The 27,800-nt window shown below is 40.4% G+C and overlaps 1 protein-coding gene across 3 annotated transcripts in view; it reads right to left on the minus strand.

Moving 5' to 3' along the window:
* The window catches only part of shank1 (SH3 and multiple ankyrin repeat domains 1), a 67,032-nt gene that overhangs the window by 34,951 nt on the left and 4,281 nt on the right, over positions 1–27,800 (minus strand). For all 3 annotated transcript variants that reach the window (XM_026362916.1, XM_026362908.1, XM_026362899.1), the window contains exons 2-7: positions 13,195–13,749; positions 4,205–4,408; positions 3,681–3,752; positions 3,367–3,475; positions 1,165–1,319; positions 298–465 (exon numbers count right to left, since the gene is read on the minus strand). In XM_026362916.1, coding sequence (XP_026218701.1) covers positions 298–465; positions 1,165–1,319; positions 3,367–3,475; positions 3,681–3,752; positions 4,205–4,408; positions 13,195–13,698 — 1,212 coding nt within the window. In that variant the 5' untranslated portion in view covers positions 13,699–13,749. The remainder of the gene's footprint in view (positions 1–297; positions 466–1,164; positions 1,320–3,366; positions 3,476–3,680; positions 3,753–4,204; positions 4,409–13,194; positions 13,750–27,800) is intronic.

Genomic DNA, 27,800 nt, shown 5'->3' on the forward strand with positions numbered 1-27,800 from the left:
TTTCGATTAACCTGGATCCAGTATCTTCCAGGATTGGAGAAGCTGAAAGTGCAGGGATGGTTGGAAAACAAGCAGGACAGTGGCTCTCGAGGACCAGGGTGGACCACGCCTGGTCAAAGAGAAAGTTTAGCTCTTGATTTAGTTTGACATTAACTCCATACAGAGCACATAGGAGATAACATAAATATAAATCTGTGAAGTTATTTTCATTCATATATAGTGAATTATTCAGATTTACTGTAAAACTAAAAACCCTCCCTACAGGTCCAAAGTGGCCCAAACATTTACACTATGTACCTGATGTGTCTCATCCCAGCCGTTCTCGTCCCTGATGCCCAGTTTGGCGTGGTGGTAAAGCAGTGTTTCGCAGCAGGATGTGTCACCTCCTGTCAGCACAGTGTGGTAGAGCGGCGTCAGCCCTCGCCGGTCTTTATAGTCTGGAGAGGCACCAAGAGACAGCAGGACCTGCAGGACAAGACAGCAGGAACATTAAACCTCATGTACAGGCCACTGTAGAGAAGTATTGTTTAGGTGTTGGATTACTTCTGACAACAAGACAATGATGAATAAAAACTTAATATCAGGAGGGAAACACATATCTCAGGGTTCATGGAGGTCATGCAGCATTTCAGGTTAAATAGAAACAAATCAGAATGCAATGTAGATCTATATGCAGTTTAGCAGCTGTTATTTTTCTTTTGTTAAAAACATGGGTTCTGACAATGTAACACATTATATTATCTCTGTATTGAGCTTCCTATTTATGGTACCTGTATTCTAGCTGATCTGGGAGTTGAAAATCCTGACAAATGCCTAAAATGTAAATGCGCAACACGCCTTTAAAACCAGGCAATGTGAATTTTAATATTGTTTTCTCTCTCTCTTGTTGAATAGAATAATAGATTTTGTGCATATGCATTTTGTGTCTAGGTGGGTGTGGATGGCTGAGTGGGTGGGTCTGTTTATTCAGTTTTCAGATTGTTTACTTACACAGTAACACAAATGAGGACAATGCTGCATCAATTTCAATGCAAATATCCATCTTGCTGATATATACCCTGGTGAAGCTTTTACTCCTTTTATGGCCCGACAATGACAACTCATTACTTGTTGCAGTTAGATAAGAGTGTTTCCATAAAAACATGACAACATGTGAATACTTACCAGCAGGGCTGTATGGCGGTGGCCTCGAACAGCCTTGTGTAGCGGCGTGAGTCCATCTTTGGCACGGAAGTCAATATGAGCCCCACTCTCCACTAGGACCCGGATGGACTCACCTACACCTGGCTCACACTGCACCGCCAGGGACAGAGGCGTCTCTGGAGGACACATAGGTAGATTCAGATAGAAGATAATAAAGGGCAACGACTGTGTTAGAGCAGATCTCAAATCTTTTTCTCGATATGACTGGGCAATGTTAAACCCAAACCTACCAGCCTGAAGTATGGAACAGAACTGAACTAAAAAAAAAAAAAGACGCATATATTATTGTGTCATTTTGTGCATTAGAGCCTTCTAATGTTGATCAGCTGAATAAGGTATTCAGATACATGCTTCTTATTTCAGCATTACTTTAACTACAGCTGGTTGGCTTAATCTAACATGTCATTTGTTTTTCGTTTTTGTTCTTTGTATCATTAATGTGTATCCAAAAATAACCAACGTTAGCTAAAGCAGTCACATCCATTTAGACTATTTAAAATGAAATAAAGGAAATAATAAAATGTGAGGCAGGGTAAAAGCTGATGTGGAGAGTTACCTATTAAAGTATTTTCATCCAGTAGCAGCGTTATTCCAACTAAATCATGTTTTCCTACAACGCACTGATGATTTGCAAATTTAGAGGACGTCCACTACAGCAACCAATAACCTCTTTAAAATATTTCAAAATAAAAGCAATGCTATGCTGTACCTTTCTCACAGAAAGCTCAGTGGCTAGAAGAAAACTTTAGAGTAAAAACAAAGAAAAACAACATTATTTTTGCCCAGTTTCTGCAGATCTCATGTACAAATAATGGTAACGAATAGTTTCTCTGAAAGCTTTTGAAAATCTCTGTGCTCTGCCTGCAAAGACATAAACTGCATTCAGTGCTCTTGTCAGAACATCTTGACATGACCTCGAGTCAAGAAGCATTTCAAGACATGAGACTGGCTTAGATGAGATTTTCTGTAGGCTTTAGTAGATTGTAAACAACATTCTATTTAACTTTAGATTTGGTGTGGTTTACAGAATAGTAAACAAACATCATTAACCAGAAAGTATCTGTTTATTATTAGTTAGTTAGTTTTATAAAATAATGAAGTCATTCTTCACAACTTTAGATTTAAGTTGGTAATATTCACATTTAGTTCAGAAGGAAAGAGACCAGGGTTTAAATTCATATGTACTTTGGAAAAATACATTTACTCAAGTACAAGTCAGAGGTGACCCACTTGTACTATATCTGAGTATTTTGTTATGTTCATGGTTCATCCGCTTCTCAGAAGTGAAGATTGTAAATGAACCCACTGAAGTCTGAAACCAAACATTCAATTATGTTATGGTATCTATGTTATTTACTTTGAGTACAGCATGTTAGTGAAGGTGGTTCAGTAGGGTTCTCTGTTGCCACCCAGTGTTCTGCAGTGGAAATGTGTTTCACACCAGTGATGACAGTCTGTGTTTTGTGTTTTGACACTTGCTCCCAGAGCAACTGGAGTGGCACAGAGCAGCACATCCAAACTGTAAATGAGCCGTCTGCTGCGCCCCCCCAAACACTAACAGGATCTGAGGAAAGCCACCAAATTGTGAAAAGCACAGGCTTCTTGACAAAGTGTTAGGCCAACATACTGCGAGGCTCAGGGCAGAAATCCAAGGGGGAGGTTTGTTATATACAGAGAGTTTATACAGCAAAGCCACAGGTCACATAGCTGCCGGCCACCAGTGTGCAACTGCAGCAGCTACTCTCAAATACGCATTCATGCATTTATAGTATCTTGTGTGTTTATAGTATCTGAGAGATTTGATAGACATGTTACTTCAGTAAAATGACAAGCAAATGAAGAGGGCAACTGAACATAAGTAGTGTGTAGATGGTTGTGTGCTCGGTTTATTGCCTAGAAAGTGGATGAGAAAAGCTCAAGGAAGTACAAGTATCATCCGTAACGTAAGACTGACTAACTGAATAATGCTGTTGTTCTGTGATTTCTTCTGTCCAAATAATCTAACTTCTGTCAAAGACTAAAACATTATTGTAGCATCATCATCATTCTTAGTATGTACAAAATACAGATGCAACAGTTGTTTATAAACCACATCCCTCATCTCAGAAGATCAATTTATATCTATACAAATTCTTAAAGACACTCCTGTAAAGCGCTCCTTACCACCGGTGTCAGTGTCCTGGTAGTTGGGATCGAGGCCCTTGTCTAAGAACTTGGCCATCTTGTCCACAGCACTAGTTTGGATATAATCCATGAACTTCTTCAGGCTGGCCTACATGTGGAGACAAGAGTGCTGCTTATGTGCACAGGTGAATGTGCACATGCATGGTGACACACGCACGCACACACCTACACAGACATGCATACTATACAGTACTGCTACACTATATACTGTATATACTATATATACTATATACTATACTTTTACTTCAATGCAACATACAGAGATCCAGCTTCCTGACAAATAAGTTTTCTACCTTCGTGTGCAGTTTGGCCAGTTGCTTCTCATCCAGATTAGTCTGTTTGTAAACCCTCGTCTTGTAGCGAAACTGAAAAGATAAAGCAAACGAAGAGTTAATCTTAACACACAGGGCCTTTGTCCTCGATTCTCATAGCTTTTGGCCTAGATTCACAAAATGGGGCCTGCAGACTTATTGTGCAGAGAAGCTTTATCGAGTTGCTTTACAAGCCTCCTCTTCTACTTTACTAAAGACAAAAAAAAAACGTGGAAGAAACGGTCTTGGTTTACATCAATTTAAAAACGGTTTAGAGCCTCCACTAAGTTGTAATATAATGCAAAATCACAGTAACTGTAACTTTATTTCTTTTCAGACACCGTCTAAAAACACTTATATTTTATAACTTTTAAGAGTGAAGCCATCACATCTGAGGCTGTTTGGACCATTGCTTTAATTAATAACAGTGACATTTAAGGACAATTAGGCTGCATCACATCCCTACTGTGCTATACTACTGTGTTAATGTGAGACTGGAATAGTACCTCCAAATATGGTACCCCTTTCTCAAAGGACTGTGGGTACTCTCTGAGCAGCCTCTCCTCCTCCAGGAACTTGGCATCGTGGCCGTCTGTGGCAGGCTGAAACAGACCATAGTTCAAGACGTCCCGCAATGATTCGGTCAGAGAGCACAGCACCTGCTGTTTGGCTTTCCACACCGTGGCATCTGGGTTAAATCGCAAACATTTCTGCAGGAGATACAGATAAATGCAGATGAGGCTCATGAAGCAGAAATCAAAAAGGGGATTTAGAGGGCTCAGGGTCAAACGGATAAACATTAAATGCCAGGAGTTTTTTACTTAAATGTAAAATTTTAAAGTGAGAACGTTTTCATTCACAATAAATGGAAACAAATGGTCAATGTACAGAATAAAAACAGAAGAATTACAAAAAGCAACAAACATGAGTCAATAGAGTTTTTAATAGTGTACACCCTCAGATGTACGTGAACGTCAATCTAGACACTAAAAGAAAAAAAAAAACCTAATCACTTTTTTGTTCTAAACACTGAAATAGCTCACAGGACACACTATTTAATAAGAAAGAAAGAAATATTTCTAAAACTAAACGCTCAGACCTTTAAACACAGCACTGCCTGTGGCCCTCAAGCTGCAAACTGCCACATATGGGGTGAAATGGTCTGTAATATTTTGGGCTGTGAAGTGGATTGGGGGCGGGGGGCAGACCATCTGTGACTTCACTTGAATATTTCCACTATATTTCATGTGGAAATATTATACATTTAACTCAACTTATTTCACCAATACTGTTATTTGTTTCTTTTTGGAATAAGATTTAAGTGCATATAAAAATATTGGAAACCACTGGCCACTTCCAATAATTTATATTCAACGGTTTTCTGTAAAACCTGTTGGTATATGTGGGTATATTATTTAAGTATTAAAAGTCATGAATGTTTCTTGGACCACTTTTTTCATTCAAATAATTAGAAGACTCAATAAGGCAATACAAACAACAATAAAACAACTTTTGAACCTGCCCCTCCAGCAGGAAAACGGCAATTATTGTGTGGACAATACTCTTTCTGTCCCATTAATCATCTTTTGACCCCAAAATATATCTGAGAATCCTGTGGAGACATCTCCACTGTCCCAGAGGAGAATCCTGTGGCAGTGGACAGACTGCAGCACGCTGTGGTTGTTCTTTCTCTGGGCCAGAAGGGGGAGACAACGTCAGAGTGAAAAGTGGCTTGTGGTTTCAGCTAGCAGGCAGGACGTGAATGGCACTTTATGGTGCAGCTTTAAGTGTCTCCAGGGTCGCGAATGGCCAAATGCATAACGGCTCAGAGGCTCAGTCAGCAAAGTGGAACATAACTCACTACACAGATGGCTGGCCGACGGTTTTTGGCACTGTTCTGTCTCGCTCGCGCTCTCTCTCTCCTCGCAGTGGAGTTGGCATGCTCTCTGACCTTGAGGCAGCAGCAGCAGCAGCATGGCTGGACCATGCAGACTGCATCCAGCTGCAGGACTCCCTGCCCCTCACTGGATTACAGCACATCTAGCGAACACTTCTAACGCAATCATTCACATCCATTCACTCAGCCACTCATCTTAATCTCTTCATGCACACGCAAACATACAAATAATTTCTCTGTGCGTTTGTGCATTTCTGTGTGTGTGTGTCCTACAAAGAAAACAATAAAAGCTCTGCATGGGGGTTTTGTGCAGAGGAGTAATATAACATCTTCTCCCTCTATTTTATTCAGTGTCTCAGTTCGCACACAGCCAACCCGGTCACCAAGGCAACCGGTTCATTAGTGGAGCAAGCTGCTTGTTGCCATAGAGACATTCCTGTGTTCCCTAGGAGATGGGGTACTGGGAAGGTGTGCGTGTGCTTGTGTGAGCACATGCATCAGCGTGCATGGGTGTTTTACATGTGTTTCTGTGTGTACGTGTGCTACAGCAGTGTGGTGAAAGACAGCGGAGTAAGAGGGAGGAAAATGTCTAAGGATTTTCAAGATATTTATTTTAGAGAGCGAAAGAGGATGAAGAGGTGTGTCTGTTGGTATTAGATTAGATTTCACACGCACATGGACACGCACACAGAGAAGCACAGAGCGGTTACAGTCCCATCAAAAGATGCCCACAGACTAAAATGAATCACAGTGACAGCAGGAAAGACTGGAGGTTAAGATTTGCAGGAGGAACATTCCCACAAACAGTCTGAGCATTTATAAAATACTGAGAATAATCAGAAAATAAAGGAGATTCAAATATGTGGAATAATGCTGCTTACAGACCTCACTGAGACAGTCATGCTGTTTTCTCTCAAATTAATGATTTTCCATGTTAGTATTCTGGCTAATCAGTGCTGATTGTCTAAATTATCCAAAATATTCACAGCACTTTGTGCCAGCAGCTGTGTATTATATTGTATATTATATATACAAAAAGGGGCTTAGATACTTGAGTACATCAGTGAAAAAATACTCAATTTGAGTAAAAGTAAGAAAAAGTTCCGTGTTCTCGATCCTAAGTAAAGTAAAATGCACAAAAATATTGTCAGCAAAATGTATCTGAAGTTTCTAAAGTGCCCAATCTGCAGAAAAAAGTGGTCACTGTGCATTATTATATGTGACATTATTAGATAATTATTATTAAAGCATGAATGCATAAGATGCATTTTACAGTTGTAGCCGGTCCAGATGGAGCTCCTTCTCTTTCCCTTGCACACGACTAAAGCATTTATCTTTCTTTGCTACAGTTTGCTTCTGGAAATCACACAGAGTAAATTATTCATTAGATAACAGACAGGTACAGGTGGTAAAGAAGATCCATCCATGCTGGACTTTAACACAGCACCTTACTGGAGATTAAATGCATATTCATGTTGCTCTTTACATGAATATACAAGTAGCAGGTTTCTGATCATCGTGTTCAGGTATATCTTGATTCCTCAGTATCTCAGGATAGCAAGTGCTTGTCGTTACTTACCATCATACTCCTACTGAGTATGTTTAGCTTGAGACTGATAAGATAAGATAAGATAAGATAAGATAAGATAAGATAAGATAAGATAAGATAAGATAAGATAAGATAAGATAAGATAAGATAAGTAAGAAATATACAATAAGAAAGATACTACTGGCACTGTAAAGTAATTAAGTACATGTACCTAACTACTGCACTTGGTAGTTGTACTTTTATTGTAGATTACTTTACATAGCTACTCCGCTAGCAGCTATAGTTAATGGTTACTTTTAATAAGCGTTTTCATCCTCCTCCAGTGCACATATTAAGTTTTTATAGACAGCAGTCAATCTTTTGAAAGACATTTTATTCTGAAGTATCTTCATGCGATTGGGAATTTTACAGATTATTCTAATGTGCCATATATAGTGGAACAGTTTTGCTGCTTTTAAATCTTAATAAGTTCTTCCACCAATGGAGTCGGGCAAAACAGCCTCTATATAACTTATAACTTTCATATATATTTTAGTTTTACATTCAAATTTGAACACGGCTTTAAGCACTTCTGTTTCTCTTGTGGTTTTATCATTATGCACACCAAAAATTCTGTCTTGCCTCCTAAAGCTGTGATCACACTTTCCCACTCACATACGCCCACTCACTCTGTCCATGCTGCTCTTTATCTTCCCCTGCCTGTCTCTATCTTATTCTTCCTCCTCCGTCCCACTCTCCCTCCATCTTTCTATAACAGCTCTGTCACTAATCTATGCAGAAATAAGAGTCGCTCCTCTCTCTCTCTCTCTCTCTCTCTCTCTCTCACTGTTTCTAGCTCTCTCTAACTTTGTCCCTTTGGCCTTTTTCTCCAGGCCATGTGCAGGGGGACTAGAAGCTTTTAATGAGGTCTGTGGGGAAATAACCCCCTACCGAATACTGACACACGCCTCTTTTCTCTCCATATGTCTCTCTTTAAACCATTCCAGTCATCCCCTTCTCTCAACAGCAGTTCATCAGAAGAGCAAAATGATCTCTGTTGAGCGTTCCTGTTATCACCTGTTTTTCTGCCACATCATTTCTGTCAGTGCTCTACGCTGCCCTCGCTCCTCGCCCTCCCTCCTCTCCTCCCATACCTCCCTTTCTATTATCTCAGTCCCTCTGTTCACCTTTGGGGTTCACCTTTTCATTAGCATTCAAACTCTACGCTGCTATAGAGAGACATAGTGGAGTCTGTGTCTTGTAGTCTAAATTGTCTACATATCTTAACTAGGAGCTGAAATATAAGTGTGTGTGTCTGTATGTGTGTGTATGTGTGTGTGAGTGTGTGTGTGTGCCCTTGCATGTCTCTCTCTGTCTATTTCAGCGTGCAAGTGTTTGTGAAGCCTAATCCCACCTGAGGGGCTGAAGCTTTTACTTTAGAGTTTGCAAGAACTCAGCTCAAGTCAAACAGAGAAGGAAAAAACTCATTTGTTTCATGCTGTTTAATGCGCTCGGCAGGCAAATGCCAACTTGACTGCATGCGCATGAGTGTGACAATCTAATAAACCTGCAAACAAAACTGCCTTGACCCCCCCTGCTGTGACAGAATCATATCAGCAACTTGAAATACATAGATCTGATTGTTGTGGTGCACAGAAGTGACTTAATGGCTTTTTTTTCCCATCAGCCATCAGTGCTACAGGAACAATCAGTGCACAGCATCAAGGTCCACAGCCACTGTAAATCCACAAATCAATGTCACAATATGTGAAAGAAGTACTGACATGCTTTGTTTAAATACAAATACTTGCAATACAACAAGGTCACATACTCGATTAGTAAGTGTTATGAATTCAAATTTTAATCTGAGTAAAAATACATTTTACTAGCAGCAAAATATGTCCAACTATCAAGAGTGGAATAGTTCATTTTGAGATGAATGGCTGCTGTAAGCATGATGTATTTTAAATCGCATTACATTATACAGCAGAAGTGTTATTACTGGTGCATTAATATGTAAGCAACAAGTTAACTAATATTGGACATTATGGAAAAGTTGTTTCACATGCTGCTGGTTGGTTACCTTAAAACAATGCATCACTAACTTTGGGCGTCAAATAAATGTGTGGAGCACAAAGTATCATATTCCCTCTGACATTTACTGGAGAAGTAGTAGCACAAAGCAGAAATACTCAATCAAAGGATCTCTGACTCCAACGCCTCTTATCTATACCACCTATACCACCACTGGGTGTCATCACTTGTAGTTCAATAGATGTGAAGATATTTATGTAAAAACATTTGGCCGAAGTGTTTCTGAAGAGCAGATTACATACGATTTTACAATCATACTATTTTAATCTCAAGCAGGTCACTCTGTAATATTGTCACTGAAATGCTGTTCTAACACAAGCCATACATCACTAAGACCTCATTTCAACCAAATTTAGCCCTGTTTCTAGACAGGACCGGGTACACCGAGGGTTATGTAATAAGTTCTCTCCGACACAGGTTTGGTATGTCAGAAGTGCCCTAACCTTCAGCACATTAAATGGGACTGGGCATCATCTGTTACAGTGTAAAATAACGTTCTACATCTTGTCTCTCTCCAGCATGAAATGAAAAAATCCATCCAATTATAATTTTCCTTGACCTATAAACGAGTAACTACCAAAGCACAGATTCTGGTGGTCTAAATCCCCGAATGTAGCATAGGCTGCTGTAGTACACGCAGATCGCTCAGTCACTGTCAGAGCGCCAGCAGTGCAGTCTTGATTGACAGCGACTCGGAGAGAGACTTTTTTAGTTTAGAAGAGTAATTGAGCACATATTGAGAGTATTCCACTTTCTCACTTTTCTGTATTCAACAGCTCCACTCCTGTCTCGTGTCTTAATCATAGCTTTTTCAAACTCACTTTGAGAGATCAACTGTTCAGATGTAAAGAACATTTAGTGTCTGTGTGTGTGTAATTCTAACGTCATCTCCATTTTATTTTTTCAAATATTGGTATCAGCACCAATACTAATTGTATTATAGACTCTAATCACCAAGGAACCATTAGCTCTGCCTCAGGTACTGTATACTTGCAGCCTGATGCGCAGCAGTCCCAATGGAAACATAACATAAATTGCCATATCAAAGTCAATTGGCGTGTGTAAATCTGTAATGAGACATCACTAAATTAATTATTTCAGCAGCACACAACAATATAGAGCTATATTTGTGCCAAAAATTCACAAACACACTCATTTTCACCAGTGTTTGTGTGTGTTTATGTATTTTCCACACAACTACATGCGGGTGCATCTTTCGTCACTCAAAACTCTCCTCCCTCAATTCATAACGTTTGCATTTGCGCCTCTCAGTCACTCCCTTGTCTCATTATGGCACAATTAACGAGCAATTAGTGTTTATTGAGGGTGAAATAGCTGACATGCAGAACAGGCCTAATGTACTGGGAGTGTTAAGGGATATTACACCAGTGAGAGAAGGGCGGGGAAGGAGGAGGAGGAGAGGGAAAAAAAGAGATAGAGCAGAGTAAAAAAAAAAAAAAAGTGAAGAAGCGTTTTATTTTGAAAGTGCGAGAGGAAAAGTGAGCCTGAAGAGGTTGAGTCGGGACAGGCTGAAAGTAAACGAGAGGCAGAGTAAATGTCAGAGTAATAGTGGGTTATAACTCTCATGACTTCAGGGAGGAAGACGAGAGTATGTACTTGAAAACATTTGAAGACTCTCAAGTTTGGCTTGCGAGTCAAAACTCTCAGCATTTAAAACTACACAATAAAACGAATTCATCTTGAAGGTTATTGAAAAACTCTCTCCTCTAAGTCTAGTTTTTAAATGTACAGTTTGTATTTGATTTTGTTATCTTAGCAGTTATGGTCCAGGAGGACCTTCAATTTTGTTTTGCTCTAATTTCAATTAAAGGTATGAACACTGAAAGTCTGCAAGGTCACACGCTGAATTTCGTGGATTCCCTGAATACTCCTTGTGCCGTTTTTAATGTCTCATTGCGTAAATTCTTTTGCTGTTAAGGATCAAATTTAGATGTATTTATTGTGTATTAGATTTTATTTATTGCTGTCTGCTTTATTCGATCAATCAGGATCTATCTCTATCTGACCCTGACGTCTTTATCTCTTTTCACCTATCCTCACCATCTACTTTCTATCTAAACCCATCAACTCTAATCAACTTCTGTCTCCGTTTACCTCCTCTTACCTTTATCTCTACCTTCTTTGTGCTTTCATCTGTGTCTGTTGCTTTTTCTGAGCCCAGCTCTGTGTACCGCAGTTCTCTTCTATCTCCACCTGTCCCCTAAGTGATGGTGAAGCACTTTCCGAGGTTTTGACTGAGCATTATCCTCCCGAGCATTCCCGTTTATCCATCATTTTACAATTAAACTTTGATGCCAATTTGTTAGAATAAATAAGGAGCAGTAAATTATTTATAATTTGATTTAAAAACACTAGATCAAGCGCACTTGTGCATCCACAAACACACACACACACACACACACACACACTGCTTATAACACCCATGCATAGATCAATAATAAATCACACGGCAGCAAGAGGGAGGAAAAAGCGTTGAGCGAATCATTTATAGTGCACTGGGATGGTAAATGTAAAATGTGGATAAGCACGCACACAGGCACCCACAAATACATTAATTTCATTTGCAGTTTTATTCTTGCCGATGATTTATAAAGCCGACACATCACAGGGGCCTTGATCGCTTAATAGAAAGGCGAAAAGAGGACAGACAGCTAATGTCTGAGGAACACGGCCTTCTGTTTGTCGAATATAAAGACAGTCTGGTTCAGCTTTTATCTGGCGACGTGCAAAGATCCGCACTCACTTCTTTAGCGCTGCCTTTCCTCCATCTTTCCCCTCCCCTGCAGGAAAACACACACACTTCGATGCAGCCTCTTTTGTTACCATTCCTGATAATTCAATTGTCACTGCAATTGCATTACTACTGATGATTTATTTTCACTGATCAGTCAGAGGAAGACAGGCTGGTCTAAGGAAAGAGAAAATGCCTGGGTCTCTGGCAACTGTTTCATTTTTTTTTTTTTTTTTAACTGTGTGAGAATGGCTTGTACTGTACATGGAGGCAGCTGCATCTCCAGCCTGTGAAGCCAATTTAGACACGCTTCTGGTGAAAGCTTTCACACTGATGTGATGTAACGCAGCATGTGGGAAATGGAGAGCAATGGAGAATCGGCCTATCGCGATTCTGGACAGCCCTCTTAAAACCAGTCACATTGAAAAGAGCTTTTCACTGTGTGCTTTATCGCACCATTCATTCATTGGACTGGTGACATCAATCCAGAGGCAGAGCTTCCGCCCCTGTTGCCCACTTGCCTTCACTTCAACTTGCCCTCTCCACACTCCCTCCCAAATCCTCACAGGCTTGTACTTGTGTTTTCTAAAGTCAAATTCTTTCCCATACATTATTATTGCTCCAATAGGCAAATCTAGCTACTCCTCCCGCAGTCACTCTCTCTCTATATAAGAAGCTGGGTCACCTTGAAAGTCTTGCTCACCCTTTCACATCAGTCACTTTGCTGACGAGTATTTATGCCTCTCTCAGTTTTCTGCTGGTGATGCAGTAAGAGAGAGGGAGAGACAGACAGAGAAAGCACCCTAACGCAATCGTATGTAATGTGCAGTGTTTCTGCCACCCATGAGAGAGATGATGAGCTGCAGCGTACAGACTAAAAACATGGCTCCCTCCTATCAAACATCACTCTTCAAAGTCCCAGGGCACAAACGACTGTTCTACTGAAACCCTAACGGGACAAACTTCTCTCTTTGGAGGGTTTTATCACGGCATTGTTGTGATTAAATTCTCTATTCTCTCGTTTCAGATTAACTGAAATAACTCCATGCTCCTATCTGTTTTCTTATAAAAAGTAAACTACACTGCGTGTACACACGTTTGTCTTCATACTAAACTCACAGTGGTTTATTCTTCAGTTGATAAATCGGGAATCAGTTTGGTGGTATCGAGGCCCTATTAACACTTCATTTAACACTTCAGAATTTAAGGCAGCAACAGCACTGACCGTTTGCTTTATGTCTGGGATGCCAATGCGAAACACCATCATGGCAATGTGGGTGTCCTCAGATGGCACAGAGCTGGCACTGCGATCCTTCTGCCTCCTCTGCTGCTGCGGCTGTATCTGATTGGCTGGCTGTTGGTGTGTGGGTGCGGAGTTGGATGAGTAGGGGTTAGCGGTGTGTCCAGGATTCCCTGGCCGGATCTGTCTGTCCACGTTGGGTCGTCCGGCCATTTTACCTGACTGCCTGTGTCCTTCACCTCTGCCCCCCCGCGACAGCCCTCCTCTCCTGACCTCATCCACCATCTCCTCCTCATCGTCTTCCTCGTCACCCTCCAGCTCGCCGTTCTCCTCTTCCTCCCCATCCTCATCACGCTCATCTTCCTCCATTTCCTCCTCCTCTTCTTCCTCCTCCTCCTCATCCTCTGCCCCTGGATAGAGATGTCGATTGTTTCCCAGCATCCTTTGTTGCTCCTCGTCGCTGGACAGGGGGCTGAATGGCATTGTCATGGCCACAGAGAGGGGGGCAACAGTAGCAACACCATCATTCCCAGGGAGACACTACATGGGGAGAGGAAGGAGGAGAAAACATGATCAAAACAGAGCCAAACTAAGTAAACTATTTCTTCTAGAGCATCACCACGTGATGACATTCAACACACATTTCATGCAGACAGTGGATAAAATTGCAATTTGTGTCTAAAACATGTGCAGTAATTTATCCATAATATGACAAAGTTACATGTTTCAGTACTTGTAGAAGCCGTTTTGGCAGCAGTTACAGTTTTATGCCTACTTGGATAAATCTCTACAAGCTTTGCACATCTGGATTTCAGCAGTTTATCCCATTCTTCCAGAATGATTCTCTCAAACTGCATAAGACTGGATGGGAGGCATCTGTGAACTGCCATTCAGGTCTCTCCACAGATGTTGTGTGGTGTTCAAGTCAGTCAGAGACTTGCTTTTCGGTGAGCAAAAAAAGAGGATGGGGTCTGAATATATTTTAAATGCTTTCTAAATGATGCCACTAAATGACAACTGAACCATCAGACACATTATCACACACTAGGACTGAGATACACACTGGAATATGATCCTAAGCAGACTACTACTACTGTCACAGAAATACTATACAAAGAAGTGTACAAAGAAGAAAAAAAAACACAGAGGAAGAACATTTACACATACATACATACATTTATTCAGTAGTGTGCCGCCCTCCAGGGTTCAAATCCTGCCTGTGCCTTGTACCTCCATGTAAGTTGCTTTGGATAAAAGCGTCTCTTAAATGTGGCTCTGTCCATGCTTTGTTGAACCATCAGGCAAATATCAAGTTTACAATGTTAAACCTTAAAATTCATGAAGTGCATTGTGCATATCCAGATGTTCTTAGAAACATCTGCAGGTAGAAATGTCAACCTTGCAACATGACTTCGTACTAATATGAGCAGATTGTAATGGCAACAGAAGCAGGTTTCCTGAGTGATAAATCCGTAGCTTTTAATGCCTTTACACAAGGCTTTACAATTCTTCTGAGACTTCTGCCAGGACAAACTTCAATAAGGCTATAAAATATGTATAACACTTTCATGCAGATGGCGTTATTAATCAGAAATTATAGTCTCCCAAAGATTGTTATTGCAATTACTAAATTACAATCAAATTAAATGTCATCTTATACTAATTACTTTAAGTGCCCTCAAGCCAATAACTTTCCTAGTAAACCAATACATTTTTCTAACCTTTCACTGCAGACTGTTTGTCACAGCGATCTACCAAATAGAGACTCGTTATGGACAGCAGCTCTTCATTTGATAACCTATACACTCTTTTGCTGCCGCCATCAGCACCGAGAGTGCCAGGGGACGCCACTCAAGAGGTTCAGTGATGCAGCGCTATACTCAAGAACAAACTGAGCAAGATAAGATATCTGTCCCTGGTGGCTTCTGGTTGGCTCTGTGCGCTGTTTCAGGATTTTCAGCACTACTACGTTCTGGACAGCTCCTCGCAGAACTAAACAGCAATATAACAAACAATGAAAGGGGCAACAAAGTCAGGGGAGGCTTGGCCGATCAACAGAGAGAGAAAGCTGTGGAAACATATGATCTGAAAGTAATTAAGTACGCTTTCCCTAGTTTTCCACTTGCCCAGCAAAACTTGCAGATTCAGATTTTGCAAACTGATCCGCAAACTTCGCGCCACTGATCTGAAAACTACATGAAAGCTAAATTGTACAAAACTGAACTTCAAATGATGATAATGAGGAAACATTCATTTGGAAAAAAATATTCATTACATGTTTGTTTTCATTTTCCTTCAAATGAATATGAAGTAAAGAATAATGAAGCGACTTTAAATTGTAAATGGACATGTGCGTGCGTCAACTGAGAGACTCCGGGGAACCGTGTTAGACGGGTAATGTCAAGGCTTTCATCATGGGACGTTGAGTCCCTGCTAAAATTACCAGCTGCCTATAATGACAAGAAGAAGATAGAGGAGAGTAAAAACTAAAGTGGAGCAACAAGAACATCAAAAATAAAAAGATTGAATTAATAACAAAGGGAAAAGAATATCTATGTTATTTTAGTAATTTAGACTAGTCTTAAAATCGTATTCATGAAAAGCACATGGCAGCCAGTTATTTCAACCTTTCTATAATACAGCTAGTGTCAAGAATTTTCTTGAATCAAATTTGACACCAGTGGAGAAGTTGATTAGAGACAGTACGTGAAATAAATGGCACTGCATCACAGAAAATTGGAATACTTGGCACAACCCTTCACTCTGTGTCACAAAGAAAAATATAAAAATTAAACCTGAATGCGAAGCAAAATTACTTGTTAAACACAGCTTTTTTTCAGACTTCTCCTCACATTGTGCACAAACAAATTTGTTTCTGAAAAAATAAATAAATAAAAAGACAAATGCTGACTGTATGTCGGGATTTCTGCCTCCAACTTTTGAAAACCCATTAGTAGGCAAACTTCTGTTCACAGTTATGAAAAAAGACCAAGATGGCAGACGAGTGAGCAGTAAACTGTAGACATTTAACAGACACGACTTCCAGATTGTGTCACCCACTAATGTAGATAACAGGCTCACAACACAAAAACCTGTTGCACACGACCAGTAAATAAATTCCACAAATAGCGAAATAATCATTATTGTTTTGGATTAAACCTGTAAGCAGCATTTGTAGCTTACTACTCCATTGTGGCATTTAAATCCACATTCATACATCTTAATTTATGTAACGGCTCTGTATACGACAGTAACAGTCATAAGATAAACGCAGTGGAGCAAATAGTGCAGTATGTCAAGTATAAAGTGGCAAAAAATGAAAACAACCTAAACTACAGTGCTGGAGTAAATGTTAACATAATTCAGTATTAACTGGGCTCTTGGTAAAGTAACATTTCTACAGCAGTACAAAGCACAAATTTAAAGCTTTGGATAAAATAAGAAACTTAAATGTATATGAAAATGAACAAGGTGTTTTATATAAAACAATTTCTGACAATTTGGAGGAGGCATGTGGGACTGAAAGAAAGCCAATGACATCAAAGTAGCTTTGTGAGATGAAACAGAGAGAGAGAGGATATGACGGGGGGGGGGGAGGGGGGCTGGAACTGATGAATAAAAGAGACAAGGGCACGGAGAGAAAGAAGCAGCAAGGTTGTCAGAAAGCTGACCAACCAGAGAGAGACGCTCACAGAAGACATGATAATAAATGGAGGAAACAATCCAGATTTTTGCATATTGCTGAGCAATCATAGATAGGGGAAGCTAGAAGAGGAAGGAGAGCAAAGAGGACGAAGGGAGAAGGAGCAAGGAAAGAGGGGTGACAGACTATATGCACTGCCCATGGACAAACTGAATGCTTGTTCCTGTCCCATCCACGTGAACTGTATTCACCACTCGGACTTGTTACACTGCTTACTGGCTATAATCACAAATTACAATTGAGACTCATGGGAATGCCATGAGTTTACTTCTAAGAAATACAGTAGGCACAAACATCGTGGTAATCCATCAAGACATTTCACTCCAAACCACAAATTGTTACTGGTGGTGCTCATGGAAAAGCTGGCAGATCATCAAAAACAGTAGAATATTTCAAACTTTTGTGCATCTCCATAGTTAGATGTTGAAATATTTTACAGGATAGTGAAGTGTTTCATTGCCTGGGGGCTACACAGGTAAAGTCATTCAGATTTATCCTGTGAGCATCATAGATATCTGTACCAGCTTTCACATCAATTCACCCACTAGTTGTTCATGTCACCTGGCTGAAAGTGTGAGGGGGAAAATTAAGGAGATCACCAGTGTTGGAATGATGCATCCTCTGGAGACTGTGCAGATCCATCAGTTCAATCTGGATGAAAGTATCACACAAACTGACTGAGGGGCGACAGCTGCTCAAAGAAAGAGGTAATAACAAAATGACAGACTTAAGGAGAAAAACAGAAACAAGAGTGAGAAACAAGGGACGAGAGTTGAAAATAACAATAGATATTGTGTTGGAACAGAAAAGGAGAGAACAGGAAAGACAGGAGCTGCCTGTGAGAGGTGGCTGTGAAATCCGAGGTGTGAACTCACAGGACTGGATGCTTCAGAGCAAAGACGTGTAGAAGACAAGGAGCATGAAGGTGAGGTCAAATCCTGACACCAGTGCTTTATGGTTGAAGCTGCCAAGAAATGTGAGTTGTTATTGCTATTCACTGGCTTTGCGTTCCAGATTTCCACATTTTAATGCCAAGAAAAAGGATGTTTTGAATTTAATTTATGTCATGTTGGAAACGACTCAGAAACAGCATTTAGAGACTCACAGCATGCAAAAATGCACCACTGGAAGCCATAATGAAATGTATTTTACAGTGGAGCTCATTAAGGAAGGCAGAGGCAGATTTTATTTCGTGTTTCGAGTTTTCTTTTTTTAAGTTGTTGAGTAAAATCTACACAAACTACACGGTGATAATCAGCTTTTTGATATAATAATACAAAAGTAGATGGCGTAACAGATCTGTTCACCACACATTCCTAGCTACAGTATTTATCGTGTGACAGTAGCTAAATATTGGCTTAATCCTGAGAGACAGAGCAAAGAAAATGAAGGTGATGCTAAAAGGCTGAATCGAAACTTTTAAGAGAATCATTCATCAATTAAGTCAGAACAGGTCAAGACAGAGGAGAAAAAATGATGAGAGCGAAAGTGATAATCAGTTCCCAAGAGATGAGCAAAGTCATGACTCATACATAAAAGATGTTCATAATGAATGCTCTGTGTTTGTGAGCTTATGTCTGTCTATCTGAGTGGAGATGAAGAGCACCGTGGAGCGATTAGATATTGCCTAATGCCAACAAGTGATAATCATCTTCTCCGCCTCACATCTCGCTGTCGTAAATCTTTATCTCTTGACATTCTCCTTGGAGAGCTGTTTCAGTTTCAGGTCACACCGTTAACTCTTCCAGTCTGCTCGGCAACTTAAAACTATATTAACCCTGCTAATCCCCACCTTGTCAGGCAGTCGAATGTGTTAGTTACCACGAGGGAAATAAGAACGCTTGGCAAGTGAAGTCCAACCGATCGATTTTCAAATTAAAAATGTAGAAGGAGCACAAAGGACAGACTACCTGATACTTTTCACAGATAGCATCAAGGTGGAAACGTGTGAGTGAGTGAGCATTATAACTACGACTAATTATAATGTGATATTTTGAAGATGCATTTATGAAGAAGTCTCATGTTAAGGGAACAGTTTTGGAAACTGTGTTTGATTCAGTTTCTTGCAGAGGAAGACGATCAGCACTCGGTTAGCTTACTTTAGCACAAACACTGCAAACGGGTGGAGCTCAGCAGGCGGCATGGCCCCCCTGAAGCTGCACTGTAGTTCACTTGATGTACATCCAAAAATTATTTCACTCAGCTAGAGACAGAGATGCGACAGCACAAACTCTATGTTCAAAACACATCCATGTGGGAATCGACTGTTTCTTTATCACTTAGTCGTTGAATGTGATCATATGAATAATTGCTGTACTGATCATGGGGTATTCTGGTAGGAGGCATTAGGAGATTTTATTTTATTTTTTTCATATTATTGCTGGCAGTGCTGTGTTTGATTGGGTGCCCCTGCTTTGGCACATTTACTGCAGATTCATTTGAACACTTGCAAACATCTGACAGCTTTCATATCTCTGTTGGCAGTGTTGCTTTCAATAGGGTTTGTTGTTGAGTCACAGATTTATGACACATCAGTGTATCATACACACAGACTATGTCATATTTTGACAAACAGCATTCATTGCTGCTCTGTAAGCATTCTGTAAAAACCTATATATAATCTATATGTGGTTCTCATGGGTTTGTATGATGCACCCCCTATACCCCCTGAAACTTACCCTTTAGACTGATCACTAAATATTTTAATTGAAAGTGTTTGATGTAAGCTCGCTAAAGCATTATATTAAAACATATCATGCTATTTCTTCACATATGTACAGTTGGCCTTCTATCTGCAGTAATGAGCCAAAAAAACAGACTCACATGGGAAAGACACATTGTTTTTTGCAGGTTTTTTGGCAGTACTAAATTGTTTTTGCACATTGAGCATGGTCGTATTGTAATCATTTGTAAAACGTGAAGTCCAGTTGTACAATTGCCCAATATCCTCTCTACCGCGAATCAACAAATGAAACAGGTGGCTGGCGGCTTGGGTAGTAACACGCTTGTCAAAAATAAAATGTTAAGATATTCATGGATGGGGAAGAAGTGAGATGAACCGTCTAACATCTGTTTTAAAAGGCAGAAGCTCACAGGAGGAAGGAGCATGTTTAGCAGATCTGTGTTTTGGTGTGAGAAAGATGGATCTGATTTCTGTTTGTTAACTCGGGACACAGTTGCCAGACGTGAATGCGATACAGACAAATCCTTTCCCATACACACAATCATGTGCTCATGTGCTCATGCCGCACTTGAACCTGCTGTTGACGGCAGAAGACAACGAGGAGCAAAACACGGGGTTGTGAGGCAGCATTTCCGCTACTTGAGGGGTTTTCATGTGACAAAAGTGAGAAGAAAATGGAGGTAACTTTGCTGGGTGACTTGCTGGAGTCTTGACCTGCTTCTACTAAGCTTTAATCTATCAACGGCCTGTGTGATGCCATCAAACGACTGATATCCCACCAGCACAGTGACATTTCACCTCCCTCCCTCTCTCTTTTAATCTCTCCAAACACACATGTATCTTCATGTGCTCTTTCACTCTCTCTTTCTCTCTCTGGTTCACCCTCTCTTTTATGTAGGACATAGTGTGTATATAGATAGATATTTTCAGTGTCTTGGTCCCCAGGAAATTTCACTGGGAAACTTCCAAAGAACAGATCGCCCCACTTTCCTGCCACTAAACTGGAACGGCCGATTTCCCTCCCTCCTTGTTTGACATCTACACACAAAATGGCACTCTGATGCGCACAAATGGACACAAACCTCTTGAACATCCTGTTTGTGTGTGTGTGTGTGTGTGTGTTCAGCAACAAGGACTCACACGCCCATCACTGTAATGCCATGAAACTGTGAATACAGATGGATAGAAGCTTATAATGTGTGTAAATTTTGACCTTCGCGTCAACTGAGCAGACGTGTAATCATGTTCCAGCACACGGCGTTTACGTGGGAGCTGTACGTCACCGAAGATGACAATCTAGAGTGCAGAGACCCAGGGGAGCTTGAGCAAAGTAGAATGAAGTCACATGTTACACAGTTTGATGTAACCATCCCTTGTGCTATTAAAGTGGGGTGAGCACCAGTGGAGGAACCTGATTTGAGTTAGAAAGAAAAGGGCAGGATGTAAAACAGCATCATCTGTGTTCTCATCATGGAAATTTCGCAGAATTAGGCCTAAGACACGTCTGAAAAAGCATCTGGTGTCCCAGAATTACTCACCCATCACGTCTACACTGATACAAACAGGAGGAGTTGTTCACCTATGCTAGCAGACAACATTACAGTGCAACTGGCCTTTCTTTCAAACACCCCGCTCAACAACTAACCTGTGTTGTAATGTAAGCCAAGGCCAAAGCACTCAACTGCAAAATAGTAACCAAGACGTTAGTGCGTGCAAGAAATCAAAAACCCTTCAAGCCAACAATATGCCCAAACACATCTATCCAATTCCGCCTCTCTGATTTTTGAGCATCAAAAGAAACAGCACTGTAGTACAGGAAGAGGATTTAGAGACATGTTGGGGAAAGGAAATAAAACAAATCCCCTGAGGGCTCCCTATATATAGACAACAGTAGTTTATAATGAAGATGTGAGTGGGTGTCTGAAACTACATATAGAAAAAAATGAGCGTGTGATCTCTTCCTGAGGGGTAAGAGTGACCTCATAGCCCATTTCCCTGTTGTTCAAAAATGGTGTTTACTTCAGGCTACCAAACCTAGGCTCACAATACAGCAAGTTGAGGTATTTTCCAGTCACAATCATGTTTTTCATACCGTTGAGCTCAATTTAATGAATGTTAGCTCGAAGCAGAACCAGCCAAATTAAAGCAGCTGTGTCAAAAAGATTTTTCTTTTTCATCTGCCACAGCATCTATTCTCTCTTCCACAGATCACTGTTTATATTAATTGTTATATCTAGGTTAATATCTAGGTTCGGAACGCCTCTTGAGATTTGCTGCTCATCCAATGGAGGTTGACTTGTTTACAGTGACCTGTTAGATCTTGACAGCTGATGGACGTTAGAAGTGAATAAAAAGCAACAAGGTACGACTGAAGCCATAGTGTTTGTTAAAGCTTCTCTATTCACCACAGAAGATATGAAGACAGTCAGTCAGCTGGGGAGCCAGCTGAGAGATCACATTCAAATAGTCTGCTAATTAATTAGCTTTATTTGTCATCGCCACTTAATCTCAGTGGAACTGCACAGAATCTGTACTTGCTCTCTCTCTAGCAGCTATGCACTATGTGCTGCCTGTTTTAGGCTGAGTAACATCCTAAATCACACAGACTCATCTCACTTGTCTGGCTGAAGAGCTGAAGTGATGGCTCTTCTCAAAGTGGCAGGACCCACATGCTGATATCTAGGGTCTCACTGAGGGCCAAATAGAGGCTATTAGTTGGCAGCACGTGGAGAGCTCATGAATAAATAAGTCACAACGGGAGTAGCTGTAGGGAAGGAGACGACCCGAACATACGCGAGGTGTGAAATATTAAAGATGGATGCTGCTCCATGGCCGCAGGCGTCAAATGGATGCCTGGCTGTGGACAACCTCCAGGTCGCTCATCTTCTTTTCTACAGGCCAACAAAAAGCAAATCATCCATCCAACCTCATGTCTCACTGTCGGTCACACTCACAGGAGCCTGCTGGATTTCTGTACTGCCTCCCTCTTCAGAACAATGTCCTTTGAAGTCCTGTCAGAAAGTGCCAGCCATCAGCAGAGTCTGCGTAGCAATGGGAGTTTTGATCTTGACCCGCTGGGAGTTGACCAAAGCTGTATCTGAGTTGAGATGAGTGTGCATCTCTGACAAGACTAAAAAGTCAAGTTTTACACGGTGGTTGGAATTAACCACCTTCAACTAGGAGACGGGACAAGAGCTGTGGTACACGCTCACTTACACACACTGAAAATGAGGCAGAAAGAAGCAGAGGGCCAAAAGCTCGACAAAGCTGTCACGCTTTTAGAAAGCCTTGTTTGATCAAGTAAAGGGAGTTTTTTTTTTTTTAGCTCCCTGCAGCTTAGTAGCTGAATCAGCACTTCTTCCAGTAGGGCCTGTGGTTTCATGTTTCAAGGCTTTTGAATGGAAAATCTATTTGCACACACAGACACATTTAGCTGTTTGGTAGCTAGATGACCTTACAGTATATGATTTTAATATACTGCATGTATGTATTGTAATTTTAGTCCATAATTAAGTTGTTTAATGATAATAACAGAGGTTTTTAAACACTAAAAGTGGTTGAATACAGCATTGTTACACTGTGTTTTCACTTGACAATTAACATTTCTATCAATTACAGTCTTTTGAGATTGTCTTTTCTGCAATTAAAAAGAGATCAAACGAATCTTAGTATATTTAAAGTTGCTCTTCTTCAACCAGCTACGGAAGTAAAAGGCTACTTGCACATTATTACATCAGTAATAATAATCATTTAATGCACTGCTCTAAAAAAAGGAAAATCTTATATCATACCAGATCTTGATGAACAAATGACTAATGTACATTGTATATTGTGTTCAGAATAAAGTGACATATGGCCCCCATGTGCCATACACACTTCTGCACTCCCTAACACTCTAGCCATTCTGATAATTTGGTCAGAAACATGCACACAAGTAGTCTGCTGGAGGTCATTTTGTTGGCCCCTCACAGTGTTCTTCCATGCACAGAGGAGCAGATACCGGTCCTGCTGTTAGGTTATTACCTTTCCATGGCCCTGGCCAGCTCTCCTGGTATCTCCTCCAAGCTCTTGGAACTGTGCTGGGAGAGATAGCTAACCTTGCAAGCATGTGTATTGATGTGCTGTGCAACATGAGAATGAACAGATTGATATCCTTGAGGTTTAACTGACTTGGTGTTATACTATGTTGATTAAATGTGTAATATATATATATTAACAGTGTATAATATATGTGTAATATCCTTCCAAGCATCAGTCTGGCAGCTGGCAGCAATATTCCACCGTCACAGAGTGAAGTTCGCCCTTCTAACCAGTCAGAAAAGGTTGATTATTTCTGCTTGACTGGTCAACTTTGTAGCATATTTTATATTTAAAGTAATTTCATAAGACTAATACTTGAAGGGCATAATGGAGCAGGGAGGGGAAGGGTTGGGCAGGGTAGAGTGGAGTGTATTGATTTCCAGTCTCATGCTATTGCTTGATACCCAAATGTTTCATAGTGTGGCATTAAGCTTTTGAATTCCCAGAGTATTTTCAGATTATGATAAATGGCAAATTAGCTGATCTTTAAACAGATGTGCCATTGTCATTAATGGGACACTGCCGATGTTGTTGTGGGAGATAAATGTCCTTTATTTCCTCAAAAACCAGCTGTCACAGTCACAACCACACATTCAGTCAGATTTTATAAGCTCTAACCACGAAGGGCAATAGCAATCACTGTTCACTGTTTTAATCCAAGCTATATAGGCCAATCAATACCGCTACACAACAAGCAAATACTGTGGGCTACATCTTCTTTGCCTTTATCGATGCCTTCCTCCCTCCATTTTCAGGTTGTTTCTACTTTACTCTCATTGTTCTACTCATCTGCAGGCTCGTAGCTTTGGCTGACAAGCTCAACATATTCCTGATCATGAGCAATAAGCTTCTGGTGAAACTGCTTACATTTACAGAGATCAGTACAGTACATGTATTGTGTTGTTTATGCCCACTGTAAGTCTGAGCATTGTGCTGTAAATATGTTTTGATGTGTTTCTGTGCAAATGTCAGCATCAGAACCCCCGTCACTTGATTTTACATCTAGTACTGCGTGCTGGGAAGAAAGTCCCACTGTCTGATGTCCAGGAGAGCTGGCAGGATGTACTGTATCTCATATATCACCTCCCCTTCACACTGCCATGGCTCCATTCCACTGTTACTATAAATACTGCCAGCTGTGCTTTCATTATTAATGCAGTAAGATGCCCGAATCTTCCCTGGCATGAACACCGCAGATTCATCATCTCCCCTAAACTTTGAAAACACCCACTGCTGCCTACTGCTGGTGCAAACTCACCCGCACAGACGGGCAGATAAGGTGCCTGCACACACACCAACACACACTTTTGTCCATGACAAGTTCACTGGTGGAGGAGGAGGCAGGAAGACAGAGAGAGAATCACCTTGAAAACCAAAAATAACACATTGCATCTTTATGTCAGTGTTTGAAAAAGACTCGAATGAAATAGAGAAGCAGAGGGTTATAGTTTAACAGAGGTGAACTGGGTTCGACTCTCTTCTTTCTTGTTGAGACACAGTAGCAAATTGAGATAAATACTAGATATAGACAAACATGAAATAATAAATGCTACATTGGAAATAGCTAAATCACACAGACAGATTTTTCCATTAGCTACAGCAGTTTCTCTGACAGACTTCCTAGTACACTGTGACAAAAACAAGGCAATGCAGCTCGACACCTTTCAATCACAAGCAACAAACCTGACACCAATTGGAGTTTGCACAAAACATAGAGTCATTCACTGTGACAGCAACATCAGCAAAAATCGCAACAACTGACTGACACATCTGACTGACTGAGACAAAATAGTCTAAAAGTATATTTGTTTACTGAGCAACATATATATATATATATATATATATATATATATATATATATATATATATATATATATATATATATATATATATATATATGTATATATACAGTGCCAAAACATGCTCACCCGCTCATTAGATGTAATTTGATTTTAGATACCTTTTACAGTTAACTGAGTTACATTTTTCACATTTTGGTTTAATCAAATGAGAATCTCACAGATAAAAGAAACATTTGCTCTGGATAGTCCTTGAACACATTTCACAATCATATCGTGCTTTAGTGCTGCACTCAAGGCTTATGAGAATAACTGTGAAAACAAATTGAAGAACAAATTGGAAAGAAAGAATTCAAAATAAATCTCTTTTTTTCTAGAGATGTTGTAGTGGGTGACATATTGTCATGAGAAATTATATTAGTGCAGTTAAATTTACAAAACGGCGTAAAAAAGAACAACATCCAATAACTTATTGTATATTGATGATGGTACTGAATGCAGCATTAAATCCTGCTGCTGATGTTTACACTGCTGCTTTAAGTGGTGCACAAGTACACTCTCTCTCACACACACACACACACACACACACACACACACACACACACACACACACCCCACCCTACGCTGTGATCATCATCCCGGGCCAGCACTGCTCCACTACTGCCATGCATCTGCTGATGCTAAAAATAGCAACCCCACTTTGATGATGCAGTGGTGAGACAATGCAACCTCCCATCCCCATCTCATCCTCTCAATGGCACAATTAGCCCTAACAAACTGAAAGTGAATTCATGATGCATGGAGGAGTCTGGCCAAAGCCATCCAAACCCCCCTCCCAGTCCCCACCACCATCAGGTCTAATTACCCTGAATGGAGTCTGTGCAGCGGGACAGATGTTGATCTGTTTGTGAGGAGCAGTGGTAGGAAAAAGTGAGAGAAATAGTGCGACACAGCATTAGAGATAAATGACAGACCCACAGTGAGAGTGCTACTTTGTGTGTGTGTGTGTGTGTGTGTGTGTGTGTGTGTGTGTGGTGGTGGTGATGATTGTGGAGGTGGGGTATCCCCTTGGGAACTAAAGCCTGACTGGGCATCATTTCTACAGGAACAAATACACACACACACACACAGACGGACACACACAAAGAGACACACAGAACTAGAACATCTCGGAGCTGTAATGGCAAATGCACTGGACAAAACACATGCCATCCCCCGTTATGATAACAACATTGTTTAAGTAACTAAGTTGCAGCGTCTCCTTTAGGTCATTCAGTGTATTTGTGAAATTGTATTATGACTATATATATAGTCTATTCTACTACTTCATATGAATTCACACAGCGTAACACAACAAAACAGTGAAATTTGTATTTGCAGCTCAAAACACTAGTTTTGAAAAGTGCTTGCACAATTTCAGTCTTATTTTCTTTTGTGAGGGAGCATTAGCATTTGATCAATATGTGAACTGCAGGCACCGGAATTAATGTCAATATTGAGAGTAATATTTGATAATTAGCTCAATGAAATTAAGACTCTCAACAAACATTGTACTGTCTAAACAGCAGCATAGATAGCACAGTGACGCTAGCATTCAGCAGCATAAAAGCACCAGTGTGAGCAAATACAACCACACTGAGCAACTACCATGGCTGTAAACTCCTAATCTAACATAAATAACTTGCAATTGAGAGTAAAGGTAAACAGAAACGTCTGAGTCTAAATGGATGACTTTCTACGTTTAGATGAGAACAGTATGTTTAAAAAGAAAAATCATTGGTAATTCAATATTTATGCTTCTATCGGTCTTTAACAAACATTATTTCCCATATTCTCTAGATGGTTTCAGATGAAAATGTCATGGCTCAGCAGATGAGACGAGTCCATTAGCGAGTCATGTGGTCACAGTTAACTCAGACATGTCTGTAGTAACATCACGACACAACGCTAGACATTTGTATGCTGCAGAGATAAGATGGAGGAAACCAGCTAACAACTATGGAGTGGAGCTAATTTGTGTAAGACATGCTGAATGATAGAGTGCACAGTATTAAGTTGCAAATACTAGAAGAGAGGTTAGCACCTTGGCATTTTCCAAAAATACATAAAACTGCAGATTATTATGGTTCACAGGTGATTTTCTATTAATGTAAAACAGAGTCTGAGCATGCACGCAACAAATATGAGCCAGTGCTTTACTGAGACTTCTCTTCAAACCGAAGAAGAGGAGTTTCTTCTACATTATACCAGGTAGAGAAGTTTTTAAATGATGGCGTCTCCCAAACACCTGACAGCCTCTTAACACCAGACAGAACCATTACTTCAA

Source organism: Anabas testudineus, chromosome 8 (assembly GCF_900324465.2).
Source record: "Anabas testudineus chromosome 8, fAnaTes1.2, whole genome shotgun sequence".
Lineage (NCBI taxonomy): Eukaryota > Metazoa > Chordata > Actinopteri > Anabantiformes > Anabantidae > Anabas > Anabas testudineus.